The 22942-nt window shown below is 41.7% G+C and overlaps 1 protein-coding gene across 2 annotated transcripts in view; it reads right to left on the bottom strand.

Moving 5' to 3' along the window:
- dgkd (diacylglycerol kinase delta) overlaps window positions 1-15664 on the bottom strand; it is a 57821-nt gene extending 42157 nt beyond the window's left edge. For both annotated transcript variants that reach the window (XM_079514510.1, XM_079514511.1), the window contains exons 1-3: window positions 15518-15664; window positions 7593-7703; window positions 6696-6776 (exon numbers count right to left, since the gene is read on the bottom strand). In XM_079514510.1, coding sequence (XP_079370636.1) covers window positions 6696-6776; window positions 7593-7703; window positions 15518-15652 — 327 coding nt within the window. In that variant the 5' untranslated portion in view covers window positions 15653-15664. The remainder of the gene's footprint in view (window positions 1-6695; window positions 6777-7592; window positions 7704-15517) is intronic.
- Window positions 15665-22942: the final 7278 nt, after the last annotated feature.

The raw sequence follows: 22942 nt of genomic DNA, 5'->3' as shown, positions 1-22942 counted from the left end.
TCCAAATGGGGCTCCGCGAGGCTAATTAGTGTCAATTTCAGGGGTCCTTCACATGAAAAGGTTTGGGAACCACTGGCCTACTGCATACCAAACTGGGGGACCATGAAATGAAAAACGTTGGCATATTAAGTCCCGCTGTGATTCCCCAACGGCGTGGGGAGAGAGATCTGGCAGAACAGAACATGAAAGGTGTCACTTTTGTTTGTACGCAGCCATTCTGTGAACCGTTGAAGGTCAACCATTTTCCACTCTGGATAGTTGGGTCAAATTCACGGCTGAGTGAGGAGGTTTATCTGGAACCTAAACAAAGCGACCGTGTCTAGCAGCCGACTTTCGTCCATGGGCACTTCCTTAACTACATGTGTCCTAGACTCCTAGCGTCCCTTTTCTGGGAATGTGAACATTTTAGGGTCCCCCCGGGGGGGTCAATGGGGTTTAAGTGGTTAAGCTGTGAGATCGGTCACAGCGTAATTCACCTTTAGCAAAGCCCCGCCCTCTACCACTTAGACACTCCCACTTTCCAGCCGGGCTCGTTCATTCCAATGTAAATATCATGGATTTTACACATTAAAATACTGGTTATTTTTTTGGAACCAGACCTTAAAAATCTCTTCCAATCTCTTCCGAATCCATCAACAAGGCCTGCCATTTGCACTGGAAAAATATGTGTGTGACATTTATTTTTTAAAACAATGTTTTATCATATAGGAAAACTATTGGTGGAGGCGTTTGTCTAACCCATGTCATGCTTAGCTGTGATTGGACCATAGCAGTTTGGGGAGGGGCTTAGCTATAGGTCAATTTCAGTGTGGTGGACCTTTTAGCTGCAATGATTGGTCAGCTACCGTATAGCAATTTTGGGAAGATCAGGCAGCTAATCAATCAGTACAGAAGCTATCACCTGTTCCTATTCCATCGCTGGGTATGTGAGCAGCACGTCAGTGACAACGTCACACGCAAGCCCCGTGTGTGTGTTTGGCTTCAAGGTTAAAGACCAGTGCCGTGGTCAGGGACAAACCAACAAAACAGGATGTTTGAGACCAAAGTGTCCATCCTACACAGACAACTAGCTGTGTCTCACGTAGCCAGACAACTATTCCACAATCTCCAAATGCTATATAGAGTCTGGGACTATAGCCCCCATGAGCTGAGTAACGGAAGCTGCCATTTCCGTTCACGAAAATATATTTTGTATTTCCTTTTCTGCTAAGCAACGAGCTATATATGCTTAGATCATTTCCATTTATATTAGTATAAATGTGCGCGACTGTAAAGGCGAAACGGAAGTGGCGAGGAGGCTCCACTTCCGCTTTATCGCATACTCATCCGTTGGCCCAGACTGTATGATGAAGCGTTTGGAAATCGCGGAGGCAACAGTCTGGTAACGCGAGACTAGCCCCACATAGACAAACGACACTAAAGACGGTATTGTTTGTCCCATAGACCAGGGGTTCTCAACGTTTTTGGCCGGGGACCCCCGGAAATGCTTTGGCAATGTCTCGGGACCCCCGCCCCGCCCCCTCCCGACCCCCAATATAAATTGACTGCTACAATAACCTTAAACCATTTTGGGCGGGAACCCCTTTTGGTGTTTTAAGCATTGTTATAATTTAGCTATTGAAAAATAGCAGATCTACAACCTCATAGCGCGCCACCGAGTGGCGCGCTATGAACTTGTAGATCTGCTATTTTTGAAAAATCGTGAAAATATTTTATTTTTTATTTATGTTTTAAATATTTTGGGGACCCCCCAAAATAATTTGGCGACCCCCCGAGGGGTCGCGACCCACGGGTTGAGAACCCCTGCCATAGACAACTACTGTAACTGTCCCACAGAGCCAACTAATGTCTGTTTTCCACTACAAAAGGGTAACTCAAGACCTGTCCATAACCTCATAGTCCGGCAGCCGACAGGCTTCTTTTGTTTAACCCATTCAGACCTGACGTCGAAATTAAAAAAAAAAAGTTTTCTAAATCATGACAATTTTCGGAAAGAAAAGGCACATTTTAACTATTTTTCAAAAATAGCTGATCTACAAGCTCAAAGCGCGCCACCGAGTGGCACGCTTTGAGCTTGTAGATCAGCAATTTTAATAGGGGTTTATATTATATGTTTATATTATATGTGACCATACCATTATAACATCCTATAGCCTACAAGGCAAGATTTTCATTATGCTTTATGTAGCATGTGACATGTCAAACTAGGGGGTTTTCATGATTCTGAATCCATTCCAAGCATTAGTTTCGCACACAAAAAAACACTCCTTGTGGCTAAAAACAGCCATAGCCACTTGCCCAAATTCCCCAAGATGTGCTGACCTCATCACATTTGTGATGGTTGCAATGGCCGTTTTTAGCCCAAGGAGTGTTTTTTGTTCAAAACTAATGCTTGGAATGTATTCAGAATCATGAAAACCCCCTAGTTTGACATGTCACATACTTAAAGCATAATATAAATTGACATTTTTTTCCTTATATAGGACGTCAATGGTATGGTCACATATAAAAAGACATTGCTCAATACCGACAGCCGGTCAGCAAGTGGATTCATGAATGTATGTATATAGACAATATATTAGGCCAATAAAAATAAACTACAGTATATACCAAATTTCCACCCCATTCGACTGGTATCATGTATTGAATCGGCGAAATCATCCGTTATCAGCAGCACGTTTGAATGGTGCCAAAATGTCCATACTGGCATCCTCACTGTTCAGTATGTCACCAGACCCGACTCAGCGCCGTCCGAGTTACGTCCTGATAGGCAGAGAATAGTATATATTAGTAGCTCCTAGTGCCATGCACCGACAATAGTTGGAAATGACACGTCCACCAGGGGGAATCCACCAGGGGGAAACCTTGACCAGGCTATGTGGTGAGGATGCCAGTATGGACATTTTGGCACCATTCAAACGTGCTGATAACGGATGATTTCGCCGTTCCAATGCAGAGATAACAGTCGAAGCCGCTGAAATTTCCCACCCAACGGCTGCCAGACTATGAAACCTTCCAGAACCCGTGAATTCACCCTTTGTCAGCCTTCTGATTGGTCCCTGACTGACCAACCAGCAGGCTCTTTCTGCCTTGTCCCGCCCTTGTTCCGCCTTGTTTATGTTGAATTTGATAAAACATCATTTTTGGAAAAAGAACAAACATGATATGCCCTGCTGACTGCAGGCTGCAGTCACCGTGCTGCACGTGATGTTCCTTTTTACGGACACCACGTTTAAAATAAGAATTGAATGCACAGAATATCAATACGAAGCAACTGAAAAACATGTTATTTCAATGGTAGTGGATGGAGAGAGAGGATTTTTGTCCAACCACGAACGGCAACCAATGGGTGTGAAGAGGGGCACAACCACGGGCGGGACTTGACAAAGGGTGAATTGCAGTGAAGAGTTTTCTTGGTTTACATTTCTATTAAAACCAGAACCATCCCTGAAGCGGGAGAGGTGCGTGATGTCCAAGGGACTGTACCTATGTTCCCCACCCAGCAAAAAAAGGTTATTTTGTTCCCCGCTTACAACAATGAACCTAAACCCAACTCCAAACCCTAATCCTAAACTCTAACCCTAACCCCTAAGGTAAGTGGAGAACATAGAACCCGGGGAACATAGGAATGACCCCATGTACAATCTCACAACAGGTCACACTGTGAGCTTGTGTATCAGCTATTCTTTTGTGAAAGTTACATTCTGCATTCTGGACTCAAGAGTTAGTAGTACCTCCGAGTCCCGATCAGGGCCCAAATTAAGTTCTGAAGATCTTATCTGAAACCAAAGCCGTAGCACACACGCAGAGCCTGTGGAATGGCTTAAATGGCACGGCACGGTTCCCCTTCTTGCAGTTGAAAAGAGCTATAAATGTCCAACAAAGTCACTGTCTCTAGACTCCCACAGAGACAAATATCATCAGTCAGCCCAGAGCCAAGCAACATGGTCTGCTGTTCCGACAAAAGTATGGTTGTACAGAAGTGGATAGTTCATCAATATGGTAGAAAAACTGTTGAATATATACAGTACAGTAAACCCTTTTGAGGTGAAAGATATTTCAACTTTGCTGCAAACACAGCCGACTTTTATGCATGCACAGTTGCACGCACACACACACACACACACACACACACACACACACACACACACACACACACACACACACACACACACACACACACACACACACACACACACACACACACACACACACACACACACACACACACACACACACACACACACACACACACACACACACACACACACACACACACACACACACACACACACACACACACACACACACACACACACACACACACACACACACACACACACACACACACACACACACACACACACACACACACACACACACACGTCACCAGTGACTAGAGCCAAGCATAAACAGCATCAGTATGACGACACACCAGTCAGCAGTTGGACTGCTAAACCGCGCGCACGCACGCACGCACACACACACACACGCACGCCAGATTGAGTAAGTCAGCTACTATACTCAGTTAACTAAAAACGTAAGTCAATCAGTTAATCAACAGTCATTCAGCTAGTCAATCAGTTAATTTAACCATCAGTCAGTCAGTCAATGAATGAAACAGTCAGTCAATGAATGAAACAGTCAGTCGATTAAACAGTCAGTCAATTAATTAAACAGTCAGTCAATTAAACAGTCAGTCAATTAATTAAACAGTCAGTCAATTAATTAAACAGTCAGTCAGTCAATTAAACAGTCAGTCAATTAACGAAACAGTCAGTCAGTCAATTAAAGTCAGTCAATTAAACAATCAGTCAATTAATGAAACAGTCAGTCAGTCAATTAAAGTCAGTCAGTCAATTAATCAGTCATTCAGCTAGTCAATCAGCCAATTTAACTGTCAGTCAGTTATTTAAACAGTCAGTAAGTCTTACTGTTGGTGCCGAGTGGTTGATTTCCCCTCCTGTTTTCTGTATTTTATCTCTCCCATTTCTCTTGTGTCTCTCGTCTCTCTCTCCCTCATTTACAGAACACTGCTACAGCTTTGTTCTAATCTCCCTTTCTGTCATCTCTGTCCGTCTGCCATTCGCCGGCTGAATGTTTGGCCCCGCCCACATCCTCCCTTATGACTCAAACCTACGTCCTGTCTGTTGTCAGGCCGACCCCACCAGGGGATGTGTCTACACAGGGCCCAAAGAAATTCTTTACATCCAAACGAGTGTGTGTTCAACCGTTTTGATAGCAGGACAAGCAGATAGATGGAAGGCAAACCTTGAGGCCTTCTAAAAATGTGCGTGCACGTGCATGCACGCACGCACAGTTGCACACGCACACACACGCACACACCCCTAAACTGAACCCAGAACATAAATACCCACAGGCGGTACCTCCCAGATGTGCACACGCACACACTATAACTGGGTCTCTAATTAAACATCAAAGCCAAGACAGCCCATCACCATGTATGGTTATATTTTTAAAAAAAAGACAGTTACACATTTACTGAAAAGGAACCTGAGAGACGGTCATTGCATGCTAGACAGACAGGACAGCTGAGAGGGAGGCAGTGTAGAAGAGACAGACAGTAGGACAGCTGAGAGGGAGACAGTGTAGAAGAGACAGACAGTAGGACAGCTGAGAGGGAGACAGTGTAGAAGAGACAGACAGTAGGACAGCTGCGAGGGAGACAGTGTAGAAGAGACAGACAGTAGGACAGCTGAGAGGGAGACAGTGTAGAAGAGACAGACAGTAGGACAGCTGAGAGGGAGACAGTGTAGAAGAGACAGACAGTAGGACAGCTGAGAGGGAGACAGTGTAGAAGAGACAGACAGTAGGACAGCTGAGAGGGAGGCAGTGTAAGAGACATACTGTAGGAGACATAAAGAAGGACAGCTGAGAAGGAGACAGTGTAGAAGAGACAGACAGGACAGCTGAGAGACAGACAGTGTAGAAGAGACAGACAGTAGGACAGCTGAGAGGGAGACAGTGTAGAAGAGACAGACAGTAGGACAGCTGAGAGGGAGACAGTGTAGAAGAGACAGACAGTAGGACAGCTGAGAGGAAGACAGTGTAGGGGACATAGGAGACATAAAGAAGGACGGCTGAGAAGGAGACAGTGTAGAAGAGACAGACAGTAGGACAGCTGAGAAGGAGACAGTTCTTGTATGTATACAATGTACTGTAGCACTTTTAGATTTGGTTACAAATAAATAATATTTTTTTTATATTATATAATATTATTATTAGTGAAGATAGAAAATAGGAAGAGACAGAGAATAGGACAACACAACTTTTCATCATATTATTATAATGAAGCAATAATATGCAAGCACCATAGGCTACCAGTGCCAAAGGAGCATTTCACAGCTGGAAGTAAGCACTGCCTCTCTATAGTCATTAGGTATTTATATTGTTTTGTTCTTAAATTTGGAAAATGGATTAATAAATAATGAGTTACAAAAAGAATACCCGTTAGCCAATCACAATACAAAGTCGGGAAAAAAACAGGTATAATATAGAACAAGAAAAGCATTCACAAAGTAGACATTTTTTACATGAAACATACGCCACTATACCAACAGTAAACATTACATTTTCAGTTATCCAATTCAACATTTCACTCCAACTAACAGCTATGGAACCAAACTTTTTAAAAAAAATCAACTTATTTCACAAAAGGAGAGGCAAGTACTCACGGTGAAGCTGTTATTGACGTTCTTTGTGCTGGACTCAGCAACACTGGCATCAGTTAGATCAACCTCATCAAATATGATAGACTGGAGAGAGAGAGACAAAACGAGAGAGAGGGAACCATTAGCAGGTTAGAAAATGATCGGGGGTAATTGTGTAGAGTAGACCGACAAGACTTGCTACCCAGCCCATTATACATACATACATACATACCGGTATGCACGTGGATATATACAGACAATAGACATACTGTGAGCCAAAGTAAGGTATATTTTAGACATGCGTCCTCTTCATTTTACCCATCCTAAAAGGAGCAGTGAGCAGTCAATGCAGTGTTAAAACCCATTTTGACCTGGGAACGATTCTACAAATGTCTTCTAATCTAAATCATGACAGTTTTCTGAAGAAAACAATGTTTCTGTGTCAAGGACCCCCCAAAAAAGAATGTATTTGGTCGCCGACCCCCATCTGGAAATATGTTGTTCCAGGGATCTTCCAGAAGCAAAGATTTGAGTTAAAAACGTTCGCTCTGAAAGAATATATTCAAAGATTTGTGCCACATCACGATTTTTCAAAAATAGCAGACCTACAAGCTTGTAGATCTGCTATTTTTCAATAGCTAAAGTATAACATAATGCTTAAGGGGTTCCCGTCCAGAATGGGTTAACATGCATGCGAGGAAACCCACGCAAACACGGAGAGACACACGCAAATGTCACACAGGAAGGCCTCTTTCCAGGGTTCCAACCTTGCTGTGAGGCAACAGTACTCTCCAGTGTGCCACCTGTGCCCTGCACAGGTACATAGTGGAACAATCCCCCCTATACCCCATAACCATAACAACACGCAGACATACTGTGTGACAGACACAGACACACACTGATACTGTTGTAGGTTAGTACCTTGGCAGTCTGTGCATAGTACAGTGTTCTCCCTCTCAGTTTAAAATAACGTCTCTTCCAGCGCTGAAATGAACTGGTTTGTTTCAGCAACTTCCCCTCCTTCAGAATGGTCTGTAAAACACACAGAAACACACGGGTATAGGTTTAGGAAATCAGCAGCTGGTCATCAGACAATAAGTTGTGAGTTAGTTGTTCCCTCATCTTGGCAAAACAGTCAATACTCTTTGGGTCAAATGCTAAACTAAACAAGTCCCCTGGGTTCAGACTCAAGAGTGGTGGTGGTAGGTGACTTTGAAGAAATTGAATATACGTATAATGTGTGTGTGTGCGTGCGTGTTTCACTGCAGTCAGTGCAGCGCATTCAATATATCACATTGCAGGAGGAAATGCTGCAGTCCATGGCCATGATTCCATGCACGTCATCTCCTCATGATGAATCACTAGTACCAGGACTCATTCTGTGTGAGACACAACAGACGCGAACCAGCTGCCACAAACACAAGTTGACAGCACCGCACAGAAAACACCAACATGCCAAGTTAACGGACGATATATAGCCGATGCTGAGACAAACATATTTGTTTTTCCTTCGCCATTTTAATATTTAAACGTTATGATGAAAGGCTCCATCGCGCAGCAGCTGTTGTGCTCGCCTCGTTACATTGCCGAGACCGAGGTCGCGTGCAGCGTGCACCAGAGAAAAGGAAAGACGAGGAAAGGACAACATTTGTTGGGCTTGTCAAGTTGTCATTCATTAAATGCATCAAATAAAACATAAAATAAAGGTTGTTCATGAGTCTTTGAGCTTGAGTGCGAGTCAAGTCTCGAGTCTTTGAGGGGCGAGTCCGAGTCGAGTATGTCTGGCGTCAACACAAATGCAACTCGAGTAAGAGTCTCTGACTAGAGTCTCTATCTCCGTTTCAACACAACGCCGCAAATCGCCATAAATTGTGAAACTATTGTGATGATGACGCTGTCATTCTGTCCCTAAATGGGTCCTCTCTAAACCTTGTGACCCGTCTTGTGACCTGTGACCTTTAGAAAACGTACAGGAAATAATTAGACTGTTTATCTTTGTGTAGGACATAGTTGTCATCTCTCGCCTGGACTGAAGCCCGTCATAAGTATGAAACTCTGGAGTCACAAGTTCAAATCCAGCTCAAGCTCTTGGCCGTGATTGACACGTGTAGGCTTTTCTAAGATTAAGCAATAAATACTGACTTATATTCATGAATGTAGGACCCCCAATTAATAGTCAACCTCCCCACAGCAACCCCAATAAAGATCAGCTGGAACAGCCATGGTTAACATTCCATTGGAGTCTATGAGTCCTGTATGTACTGAATCAATCAATCAATATTTTAACACATGCACAGGCAACCAAATTCATTGGATGACCTAGCTCCCTTTGAATCTGAGCTTTTACTCTTAGACCGGCAGCCAACGGTTTGGTATATAGTCTTTTGTATTGGCCTAAAATATTATCTATATACATATATTCATGAATCCACTTGCTGACCGGCCGTCACTATTGGGCAATCTTTTTTTATTTTCTTGTGACCCTACCATTAACATCCTATGGCAGGCAAAATTGTCAAAAATTTCAAACGTTCCTTATGCTTTAAGTAGCATGTGACATGTCAAACTACTACTTCATGACTCTGAATCCATTCCAAGCATTAGTTTTGCACAAAATACACTCCTTGGGCTAAAACCGGTCATAGACGTCATGACAAATGTGATGAGGTCAGCACATTTGGGCAAGTGGCTATTTTTGCCTGCCATAGGATGTTAATGGTAGGGTCACAAGAAACCCCTATAAAAAAAATTGCCCAATACCGACAGCAGGTCAGCAAGTGGATTCATGAATATATGTATATAGACAATATTTTAGGCCAATAAAAAAAGACTATATACCAAATGTCCCACCCGTCCACCTCGGCTGCTGCATAGTGCAGAAAATGAAAAATGCAAACCAAGACCTTCAGGTATAAAGGCAGGTAGGCCAAAAGGCCCTATGTATGTAATTGGTGTAACAGTAAAGGTCAGCTTGAACTCATTTTTATATTTTCAAATTTTAAACTGAAATTGAGTCAACAGAAGAAAAGAAAACTCCACTGCTTTAAAGGACAACTTTAGTTTTTTTTCAACCAAGGTTCATGTTTTAGGTTGTTATTAGAGAAAGTAAAAGATGAGTGTTGACAGGGGGGGCGGGGGCATTCGAGCATGGGGCTAAATATGTATTTTTTTACCAAATTTTATAGCGATTTATTTTTGTATTATTTACTATAGTACTTCTAGACCCCAAGAATTTACATCTGGCCACAAAAGATCACGGGATCTGTCAAACTGACTTATTGTGGCTTCTCCCCAGTAGGCTACCTTGAGCGTACCTTCACATATAGGCTAGACTATAGTAAATAATAAAAAAAGAAATCGCTATAAAATTTGGTAAAAAAAATACATATTTAGCCCCATGCTCGAATACCCCCGCCCCCCCTGTCAAAAACAGCTAAAATCCCTAAAACAAAAGAAAGAAGCAAATGGAAAAAAAATGAACACTCGTCTTTTACTTCTCTAATAACAATCTAAAACATGAACCGTGGTTGAAAAAAACTAAAGTTGTCCTTTAAAAAGACTATTACTTCAGCTTATTTTCTCAATATACAAACACAAAGAAACTTTGTTTCTGCTGTGCGATAGTCTTCCATTCCATGTTGTTTGAACCTCACCACAAACAACTTTTATCAAATTGCAGTTTTTATAGACATGCATGTGGCGTTCATCCAAGTAGGCCTACTGTACCACTTCCTGTGTCCCTGCCTTAACATCCACGTACTATTATTAGAACGTAGAAGAGCCAGTTAAGTTGTAAAAAAAAAAAAAAAACACGCACGAAAAGAACCAACCCTGAAACAATCAATCAATATTCCATGAACAGGCGGCAATGTTGCATGGATTACAGAACATTTAGTGACCATAATAATTCACTTCAGCACAATTACATATTATGGTAATACTTGTCAGGCATGTAGGCTAAAATAATAAACCTACTCGGGATTGACGCAAGAACGAGAGAGAGAACCGTTATGTGAAGTGATGACAACAGGATGATATCTACTGCAGAAACTTAAAGCACAGAAATCGGATTATTCTGACAGCCATCGGGATAAACACGCCGGACCCCAACCCCGGTTCTACGCCACCTCTCGATGACTCGATCCCCGCTGGACAGCGGGAAAGACCGGGGATTGAGACCCTGTGTTACAACGAAACTAGTAGCCTAACGAATTACGTTACCCCAGAGGTCGCCGATTTGCACATTTTGAGAGAGAATGCAGTGACAGTGACAGAAAAGGGAAGAAGGAAGGCAGGAATTACATGGGAATTACATGCACCAAAGTGCCTGGTCGGATTCGAACCCAGACCAGCTCAAGGACTGAGCCCTTAGTCTTTATAGTATGCGCTCTGGCTCTGCTATTTCTGGTCCATAGCCTTACTGCTCTTGCTGCCATTGCATTAATAGGCTACTATGGAACTGACCATATACAAAGACGGGTTGTGTAATTAGAAATCCAGTACTTTCCTTAGTGGACGCACTTTGAGCCCCCCACCACACGTATAAATGCACTTTTTGGCCAGAAAGGGATTTTGTTTTCGCCGGAAAAAATATATAGTTTTAGTTACTCCACTGCGCCTCTACCGATATTGCCAAGAGAAAACCCTCATGGAGAAGATTTGTGGGTGAAAAAAATCTGGCCAAAAAGTGCGTTTATACGTGTGGTGGGGGGGATCAAAGTGCGTCCACTAAGTAAATTAAACTTTCTAATTACACAACCCGTCTTTGTATTGGTGAGTAGGTAAAACATTTTTTATTTTCGCTATACAGAAGAGAGGCTGGTCTGCATTTTATGCGAGCCCCGGAAGTCGACAGTAACATAGCTCTAAATGCAATGGCATTAGAGCTATGGACCAGAGCTAGCGCTCTGGCAGGTGGGCTGGTCAGCACCAACTTCTGTGCAGAAATTAAAACCTTTTTTTCCATGTAAATAAAATTGTAGCTATATGATTTAAGTTTTTGATCCTGCAAAAACAATGTTTCAGTCCTTAGACCTTCAAATAAATAAACTTTATTTGACTGACCCCTCTGGTCCGATATGGTCTTAGAATCAACAGTAATGGGGGGCACTCATACCCATACTCTGAACGCTGCAACGTATATTGGCTGCTGTTGTGTACTGTAAGGGGTTAACAGCAGTGACGTGCAGTGGTGGAAAGTATTTTTACTAAGTACTGTACTTAAGTACAATTGAGGTATTTGTACATTTCCAATACTTTTACTTCTACTCCACTACATTTCAGAGCCAACATTTTTACTTTTACTCCACTACAATTATTTGAAAACTTTAGTTACTTTGGAGATTTTAATTTTGATTAGAAAACATACATTAACCACTTCAACCCTACTCATTTCGGCCATTTGAAAATAGCCGATCTATAAGCTCACAATGCTTCGCAACGCGACGCATTGTGAGCTTGTAGATCTGCTATTTTCAATAGATTTTGTACACATTTTGAACTTGTGAAATGGCACATTCTGCACAATGAGTAATTTTACTTTTAATACTTTAAGTACAATTTTGTACTTTTACTTGTAACGAAGTAGTTCTAAATTGCAATATTGGTACTGTTTACTTAAGTAAAACAATTGAGTACTTTTTTTCACCACTGCTGACGTGGACGGACTGAGCGAGTGGCAACAGAAGCTAATGTCATGATGAGCCAACTGAATAGGAGATAAGACCATATAATCTTTAGGAGACCTTCTCAGCATCAGGCCAAAATCCCAAAAATGGACCAAAAAGGACCCAAACACCGTTTTAAAATAAAACATTTTGCAAGTTCTAAAAAAGGTGCAGGAATCAGGTCAGGATCTTTCTCATTTTGGATTTGGACTCCCATTTTGTCCTATATGCAATATGCACCTGTCACCCACTTTTAGGTGTACGTCAACCTTTCTTACATTTTTATGTGACTGAAAACCATGATCACAAGGTATGGAGTACAAACAGAACATATAGTGTGTTACAGTATGTTCACTAAAACGATGAAGCATGACACATTGGCTACATGATGCACAAATAGAACAGGAATAAAGGACCCTGCACACTGGACACGTTTTTCAGATTTTTAGCGGCGTTTCTCCATCGGTTTTCCGAAAAAACGTGTCCAGTGTGCAACCACCTTTACAGGCGATACTTAAACAAAGGAAGGGCAAATAAAAATGTGCAGTGCCAGTGATGTAAATAGGTTTTCAATTTAATGGGTCCCGCGACCCAGGGGTGGTCTTTTAGAATTTAGATGGGACATTTTATGAGTACCACTTCAAGACGTTAGAGTACAGTACAGTATTGCATCCCAGGACCCCTGGAGGGTGGCATGTAGAGTTGTGCTGACACCGATATCGGGTACTCGGGCCGATACCACCCTAAAGTACTCGTACTCGGTATCGGAAATGGGCCCGATACGAGTACTAAAACATTGAATTGACACTAGGCTGAACGATCAATGCAACGGCAGCAAGTCTGACCCAACACGGCAGCAAAATGAGCAAAGTGCCCAAAACAGCTGATCTACAAGCATAAATGACAATTGACAAGTGTAGATCGGTATATATTATTTATATATTCGGCGAGCAACACTATCAGATGAATAAATGAACATTTTGATAGTTATCATTTCTACTCGTAGCAGGAGCACATTAAAAGTATTTATTTCATTTATATCAGACCACCAGGTCCAAAAAAAGGACTTATTATTAGATTAATAAATGAGCCTTAATTAACCTACGTTGTGACGTTCTCTCCACTCGTCTCGACACAGCCACAGGTCATTCAAAGTTATTTCCATCAGACGAGTTCCAACAAAGTAATCCATGACTGTATAGGCTACAGATAGGGAATCTTCTTGTAGTTATAAGCACAACATCCTTAAAATCCGTATAGTGCCAGTGCATAGGGAGGAGTTTCACTCAGAACGGGTTATTCTGGTTGACATTTCCCTGCCTCACTGTGGAGACATATACCATTATAGATATGAAATAATTAAATAAACACTGTATGGTTTGGGTGTCAGATGACAAAATAACATAACCTTGATCCACAACAGTTAGTTTATACCCTAACTTGTCCATTCCACCGCGGGCCGTCAGAAATATGCTTTATATACGCCTTGCAGTGCGTTGACTGTCGGAGATACACGCTGTATGGTTTCTTTGATTTGGGTGTCAGCTGACAAAATATCATAACCTTCAGCAACATTCCCAAACACATGTATGGTCTGCTCTCACCCTGTCCTCAAACGAGCATGACAGTGTAATCAAAATGGTCAGATCGCATACGGACAGATTATTATTTATTTACTGCAGAGAGAACACATTTTTTTTGCCTCGAGCATAATGAAAGAAAGGCACCTATACAAGGTCAACATTTTTCTTTCAAAACGATGATAATACTAGTGTGTTTGAATAGAACAAAATGTTTAATGTTTTATTAAGAAAAATAAATAACATTTTGGAATTTGATATTTTTTTCATTATTGTGGTAATTCAACATTACAGTATCATTAGAAGTACAAGGCATGACAATGAAATTAAATAGGAGAAAATGGGGGTAAAATAAGTGGTTACTCAACAAAAATAAAAAGTACTCGCATCGGTAGTCGGTATCGGCGAGTACTTGTACTCGTACTCGGTCTGAAAAAATGGCATCGGGGCATCTCTAGTGGCACGATTGTGTCCTTTCTCAATTTAGTGCGTCTAAGGCTGCACCGATGCAGGTTATTAGCATCACTGCATGTGGCTTAATTATCTCACTGTAATAACTAGCTAATTAAAATACAGATCATGCCAAGGGCTGTTCAAATAATACTTTGGCAAATATCTTTATTCATCATTATTATGACATTCTTCCATGAAAACAAAATCTCGTCACACTCATCTACCAAACAGTGGCCATTCCAAATAGGGTAAGATTGATCTCATGAGTTTGTGCTTGAAATGTACTGTAATTCTGCAAACTGTTAATACATATTTCAATCAATCAAAAAAACCTTGGGAAGTTTAAGCTTTAATTAATTCATTAATTCATTAACTAAGCATGTTTATTAACATGTCATGTTAAACTGTTATCATACTTTTGTTTGTAATCGTAAAAGTGTTCCAAATATAAAATGTATGCAGCGTCAGATAACGGTATAGATAGAGGAAAGGGGAGTCACAATTCGACATGGCACCTATTTCGCTGTAACACCTCCATCACATTACATTAGTGGTCGTTAGCATATTAGCCCAGTCGGCTAGCGGATATGAGACAAATGGGGGGTTTCATGTTAGATCACTGTAAATAAGCACAGCAACACTGGACGCTCATGTTTGCAACAACAGTAATTATAATTTGCGGTCCAATTCGATTTGACCGCCGTTTCCGGTCAGTTCTGTTTTTAAAAATCAGCTTTGGTTACATATGCAACAGCTTCGGACAAAGACAACCTTTATTTTAGTAGCCTACAAGATTAAAAGTAAACTGCACGCCAAAATCGAGCTCAACTACGAATTCGGAATGTTATGTTTGCATTTCGCCAGCCTGCAATAACGGTTTAACGATTGAACATAATACAAAGTGTTCAAAGAAGCAAGGCAAGAAAACAACAGGAGTCAGACTATGCATATAAACACAGCCTGGTGTTCTTTCGTGTTTTTGCTTAATATTTTTTCAACTTTTGTCAATTTTTCGTCCATATATGGTTGGCTGCTGCTTGAATGAAACTAGAGGAACACACACACACACACACACACAGTCAAACCAGCACCCGTGTGTACTATTTTTAATCTGATTAAAAAGCCACATTAATCATTAAACTGTTACCTTGCTCCTTATCTGTCCGGATGTGGAGACCTTTCGGATGAGTTTCTGCGGGGAGCCGTGCTCCTGGTCGGGTTCGCTATCTGACGACTCCTCCAGACATCTGACCGGGATTTCTGCTCCTCCTGAATCCGCCATCCTGACACTCAGACCCGGGCAATATTTGTAGAGTTTCAGCCGGTGGAAGGGGACAGAACGGCAGGCACGGCAACGCCCCCTAGCGGTGGAGCGGGGGGCAACAAGTGAGAAGAAGCTCAGTCAGTCAGACAGTTCAGGTCAAAAGGAATCTGTTCCAAACGGAGCAAGGCCTATCCAAAATTCCAAATATTTTGAAAATATGCACGCATCCACCTGGGTGACAGCAGACTGCTGGGCGAGCGCTGGCGCTTTGGCATTAGGGGTCAGATCACCATATGGAATTAATTAATTGATGAGGTCTAATCCCAGTTCCCAGAAGTTTTATTTTTCGCCACTAGGGGGCGAGATGAGGTCAGATCAACATATGGAATGTCAGAACAGGTCAGCTCCATATATGGAGATCTAAGGGTGGCAGCGGGGGAAATATCTTTAGTGTACAGGGTTTAATGAGGTCTGGCCAAGTGGCCATATATGGACTGGAGCGTGTCTTGAGTACAGAGTTTGATGAGGTCAGATCAACATATGGAATGTCACAGCAGGTCAGCTCCATATATGGAAATCTAAGGGTGGCAGCGGGGGCAGTGTCTTGAGTGTACAGGGTTTGATGAGGGCCCAGGTAGTGCCGGGCCTTTATTTTTGGGGCCTGTTATCGGCCTGGCGCAACTGCACTAATAATTGGGGCGGGCCCGTCTAGAGTTTGAATGGACATAGGTATCAGTCAAAAGAGACATCGAAGAGGAAGGACCGGACGGATGGGGAAGGATCAACAGGAATGTCAGAACAGGTCAGCTCCATATATAGAGATCTAAGGGTTTGAGGTCAGATGTAGAGTTGCTGGCCAGCTTCATATATGCTTAGAATATTTTCACAATCTGATTCAGCTAATAATTCTGGCATTGTCGACCTTTTAACTTAAATAGCTGTTTCTAAAGTGTCCACAGCTCTCTATGAGACAGACTGAGTTGATTTTTTTTTTACCATTTTATCATGAGCATGATAAAATGGACATAGGTAGAAAATGGCTGAAGTTGTCCTTTAAGATTTTCCTACTAAGAGAGGCACCAACATTTACCAAAACATTGTTAAATTTGCTGGATATTTCATGAGAATCCGTGATGGTTGTCCCTCCATCATAGAAATGAGATGAGAATTGGGATCTAGGTATCTTTCGGTGGAGTAACTGGTTTATAATTGTCCAGGTTTACTTTATTATTGGACAATGCCTTGAAATTTGTCACTGTCATTTTTTACCGCTCTGAGTAGGTGATTACATTTGTTTCTGTATTGTTTGTATTCGGTTTGGTTCTCTGGGGTGGCATTTGTTAAGAATGTAGTGATTGCGATTTTAGTGAGCCATTACTATGTAACCCAGACACCACCCACCTGCCACCAGAGGGCGCAGCTGTATCACACACACAAAAAAACACACGCACACACACACACAGTAGAAAACTTAAAAAAAAAGAAAGACATTTTAAAAATAAAGAAGAAGAAAAAAGTGATTTATTCTAATTGTTGTTATTGCACTTTACGAGCTGCGTTCGCTTCCCGCGTTCGCGTGTCTTACTTGTTATAAACATGCTATAGAATCTGTTTTTCTTTCTGGAGGACTTTTGCAATCCAGGGGTAAACCATGTCTTGCAAGAATCCTGCCTTTTGGAATATTTTACAGTAGTTAGTGGAAAACACAACCACCATTAAAAGAACGAATAAAGGCTTGGTATGCACTGCATTTATTTTGTGTATACACATTGTTCCAGGATATATCTTCAAGTATATTTTAAAATATTGACATTTCTTTAAGGGACCAAGCCCAAAGGGCCCAGTCCCTTTTTTCTCTACTTATTTGTCTTCCGCCACTTTTTGAAGTCCTGGCTTAGCCGTGCACCTTGCACTGCAATCGGACATAGGAGATTGCACATAAGGACTGTCCCATCACAATGCTCCATCTGTACTTTACACTGTAGGTCCACCCGATACACCCCAATACGTCAACAGAACAAGCACATCATATATATAAATAAATAAAAAATATATTTTTTTACTAAGTATATTTATTGATTTTAACAAAGATAATCAACACATTACACACATACGCACACAACAAAAACATAAAAACATACGAGTAAAGAAAACAGCTCATACAACATTATTGGGGGGGGGGGGGGGGGAATAAAAAAGAAAGTTATACAAAGACTTAGCAAGAATAATAATTAAATAAAACAATAACCTCCTGGCCATCTCAACAAGGGAAGAATAGACACCATGTAAAAAGCACATGACCATCTGTTCAATCACTGAGCATGTTTATCACACCCTTTCCAGAGATGGTTGCCACAGGGGACATAGGAAATCATGATGATGTCTGCCTCGTCATGACCAAATGTAGTATCCACCATCAAGTTCAACACTAAAGGTGTACATGTACAACATGCTCACCAGCTTCAGCTTAATGTTCTTGCTCTTCAGGATGACATCTCAGTTGGGTAAAGGACGTACATTACTATTCACAACAGAGTTTAGCCAATGATGGGATTGTTGAGTCAAGTGTGTGAGGATACACCCAAATCTTACGACCAAGACACACCAGTGCTTCAACTCCCCCTCTACTGTTTCTGCACATTTTGGGGAAGGTGTCACTCAGTCCACTCACACACAAGCTCAGCACACAGTATTATGAACATGATAGCATCATTTCTGATCTTTATGTCTGTTCTCCAAACTGGTGAGCATAGGCACTTCACTCCACCATTGTGTCAACAGACAAGGTCTGGCTTAAGGCCTATTCATAGTCCAGTTTTCGGTGAAACTACAACAACATGACGTCACACTGCGGTGGTCACCGCTCACACAACATATGTCTCTGTTTTGGTGGTCACCTCTTCACCAAAAACTGGACTATGATTAGGCCTTTAGCCTCTAAAATACGCTTGATATCTGTAGCATTCTGCTCCAGATACTCCAACATAGTTCAACTATAGCTGATCTACATTGAGATATTGTGAGCTTGTAGATCGGCTATTTGAACTATTTTAAAAGGTTTTTTTAAATAGTAAAAAATGGCAAATTAGTTTAGGGATATAAGGGTTAAGGGGTGGCGCAAGATATAGCCCCAAGCGTATTTTACATGGCTAGCAAGGAAGAAGTACTTCATCATGTGTTTAATTCTGTTCCTATAAAGTTAGATTAGAGTAGCCATTTATATTTTCACCCTTTTTCTCCCCAATTTAGTCGTTATGCCAATTAATTCACATTTCTGTGTTGTATCTCACTGACTCACCTGTCAGTGAAGAGCCAATTGAAAATATAACATCAGAAATAGATTCTACACCATACATGGGCAACTGCAGCCCGGGGGCCACATGCGGCCCCCACCATCACCATTAATGTTTTATTTTTGCCACGGACATGCAAAACAAGTGATCAATGATATTACCAGAACACAAATGTATAGCCTACAGTACTAATAGACTCTTGACGTGTCATATATTGTCTACTCTATTCCACTGCGCTACACATTTTAAAATAAGTCACTTATCAAAACTTATTTTTGGGGAAAAGCCGATCTACAAGCTCACAACACATTACGGCATGTTGTGACCTTGTAGATCAGCAATTGTCCTTTCTTCTTAGCCTATATTGACATGCCCATAATCAGGATGTCAGGGTTAAAGTAGTTAGCTATATAGTTACCCAATTAACTTACCCAGCAAGACTGGGAAGTTATCCACTGTATACTGGCAGGTGGCCGTCCTGAGACAGGCATTATATGTGGCATAGGCTAATGCATGGTCCAAGTATATTCCATGTTTGGGATTTCAATAAATTGGTCTTATACAGTAAGTACAGTTGCAGTCCGAGAAAGGGACACTTAGCTGCAAAGGTGAATGGGTGTGCAGTATACTTCATATTAGGTTATTGCAGATGGCATTTCAGAGGACAGTGTTACTTGGGGACATGAGGAGACAGGAAGTTCTACAAGCTAAACTAGTTTTGTGTTTGTCAACATAGCTTAAATAGTTGGTGTTGATGAAAAACAATGCAATGGATACATACCTGAGATTCAAATAGATAATTAAGTGCATGATGAGTGATTCATGAAGGCCATGTCAGGATTTAAAGGAATGCAGTGCCACCAGATCAGTGGCCTTGTGGTTGAGTGTCCGCCCTGGGACTGGGAGGCTGGGGTTCAATCCCCAGTCTGGTCATACCAAAGACTCTAAAAAACGGGACCCAGTGCCTCCCTGCTTGGCACTCAGCATCAAGGGTTGGATTGGGGGTAAGTCCCTGCGACATACTAGCGTCATGTCCAGGGGGTGTACTTGTACATCAAGCTGCCTCACGCTACAGAAACAGGAGATAGGCTCCTGCGCTATGTGCCTCGATGGCTCGGCAAGGCTACTTTACTTTAGTGTCACAATAGTAGTTTGATTAGGGTGCCCAACTTTGATCAGAGCTGAGGAGGAGGTCTGTGGATCAGGGAGAAAAACCGTGTCATAGAACTTAAATTAATTGAAAAAGTATGTTCATTTGAAGAGTCAGAACTGTATTTGGTAGTCAAAGTTAAATCCAACATTGACCACTTTATTTTATTTTATTTTATTGGTAGGCTATCTGTCTTGAGAAGCAGGAAGTGATAGATAGATAGATAGATAGATAGATAGATAGATAGATAGTTTTTACACAAGTAAGACACGCAAACGCGGGAAGCGAACACAGCTTGTAAATTGCAATAACAACAATTAGAATAAATTACGTACTTTTTAAAGGTTTATTTAAGTTAAGTTTTTTTTAAGTTAAGTTTTTAGTGTGTGTGTGTGTGTGTGTGTGTGTGTGTGTGTTTTGTGTGTGACACAGACAGACACACAGACAGACAGACCCTATTCTAGCCTTCGCACGCACGCACGCACGCACGCACGCACGCACGCACGCACTAGGCTATACTAGGCTGGATCTGGCTGGGGAAGGCTAGAATAGGGTGTACTACGCTGTACTGGAATCTAATAGGCTGTACTAGGCTCTTGTCAGCCCTCTAGGGGGGGATTTGTGGCTGTACTAGGCTATACTAGGCTGGATTGGGCTGGAATAGGCTAGAATAGGGTGTACTAGGCTGTACGGCTCTTGTCAGCCCTGAAGTTCCTCGCACTTGGGAATAACCACTGCGTACACGGGCAATAGTTTTTACAGGAGTGTGTGTGAATGATAAATAGTTTTACATGAACATTTCTAGGATATAGTACTCCACTGCCTCGTACAGCCTAATAGACCCTAGTACAGCCTAGCACAGTCTACTAGAGCCGAAAACAGCCTATTATAGCCCAGTAGAGTCTAGGACAGCCATGTACACCCACGTCTAGCCTAGTCCAGCCTAGGGGGAGAATAGACATGGAGAGGGGGCCCGGGGGGTATTGTGGTGGCTGTACTAGGCTATACTAGGCTGGATCAGGCTGGAATAGGCTAGAATGCAGTGGGCTGTACTGGACTCTAATAGGCCCTATTAGGCTGTAACAGGCTCTTGTCAGCCCTGTAGTTCCACACACTTGAGGTTAAGCACTGCGTACACAGGCAATATTTATATATGAGTTTGTGTGCACGGCCAATAGTTGTACATGGAACATTTCTAGGCTTTACTGCCTTGTAAAGCCTAATAGACCCTAGTACAGCCTAGCACAGTCTACTAGAGCCAAAAACCACCTATTAGAGCCCAGTAGAGTCTAGTACAGCCATGTACACCCACATCCAGCCCAGTCTAGCCTAGTGGGAGAATAGACTAGGAGGGATGGGGGGGGGGGGTATTTAGATGGCTGTACTAGGCTGGAACAGGCTGGAATAGGCTAGAATAGGGTGTACTAGGCTGTACTAGACTTTAATAGGCTCCATTAATGCAGCCCTAAGGTTAATATCAGAATACTGACATATTATTGATTTCAGCTGCTACAATTCCAAACATGCAAATATGACCCGCTTTTCTATATCCAATGTGTTTGGATTTAGTTCATAAAGTTAACATAACTATAACTAAATTCATTTGAAATTAAATAAAAAGGTTATTTTTCAGGATTCCGATAAAAAGAAAATTGCTAATTTTATTTCAGGATTTCAATTCAAATATAGCAAAAATAGCCGATCTACAAGCTCAAACGTTTTGAGCATGTCCAACCCGTCAAAGATCAGGTCAGACCTGCGAGGTATCACCCCAGACATTGCAGGAAGGAGTGGCTATAGGACTGCATGACTTGGGTCATGCATGGGTCATGCATGGGTCATGGGTCATGGGTCATGCATGCTCACGTCTGCAGACCACCACCTTGATGTGGATCTTTGCAAAAAATGTAAAAATCTAATCTTTATTTACTGTATAGAGCACATTTAACCCATTTCCACGATGTTGTTTCACGGGGTTGAAACAAAAAAGCATCAACGGGCACCCAACGGCAGACAAATATATACAGAGTTACTTAAAAACACATTAGATATAGGATCAAGTGTAATTGAAAGCCAAGGAGAATAGGTGGGTTCTTAAAAAGGATTTGAAAACCTCAATGGACTGCATGGGCATAGGCAGGTCGTTCCAGAGCCTGGAGCTAGGCGGCAGCCGCAAAGGCATATGGAAGTTGCATACATCTGTGTACTCTAGGCCTATAGTCTATATCTGCATTCTGTTTGCAATCAAATTACTTCTATTCAAATTTCAAACCACTACTACACTACAGTATTGTGTTGAGTGATTCAAATATTGATGGGTGAGGAGGTACATAACTTGACATTAACATTAGTGACAAGTGCTATTCATCATCCAGGACAGAAACTGGACAAACTGGTCTCTATAGAGTCATTTAAGACACTACTTGAGGATGCCGCACATAGCGACTGCATGTACCTGACTGTTCCTGTACCTTGTTTGTTTTGTAACCCCTGTGTATTAGCATTATGGTGATTTGTTTTATATTGCTCACTATATTTCACCTTATGTAAAATTGTGTTGTTGGTTTTTTTGTACGTTGTCATCATATTGTACTCACTCAGGGCGTCCTGGCAAAAGAGAGCTGTGGTCTTCCCTGATTAAAAAAAAAATCATACCATAATAGGCCTATCTCACAGCCCGCTTTCCACGCCCACTTCCGGTAAATAGTGGTGTCATTTAACATTAGCATTTACACGTTCTTTTCTCTGGAGAATCTAAGTACATTTTCTAATGTAAAAATGTGACAGACCAATATTATTATGAAGCAAACAAGATGTTAAATCAGCTCGAACAGATAGAACAAACCTTACCTTGAGAAAACAAAA

Source organism: Electrona antarctica (genome assembly GCF_951216825.1).
Source record: "Electrona antarctica genome assembly, chromosome: 11".
Taxonomy (NCBI): domain Eukaryota; kingdom Metazoa; phylum Chordata; class Actinopteri; order Myctophiformes; family Myctophidae; genus Electrona; species Electrona antarctica.
The sequence above is the reverse complement of the archived record's forward strand: the minus strand, read 5'-3'. Positions and strand labels throughout refer to the sequence as shown.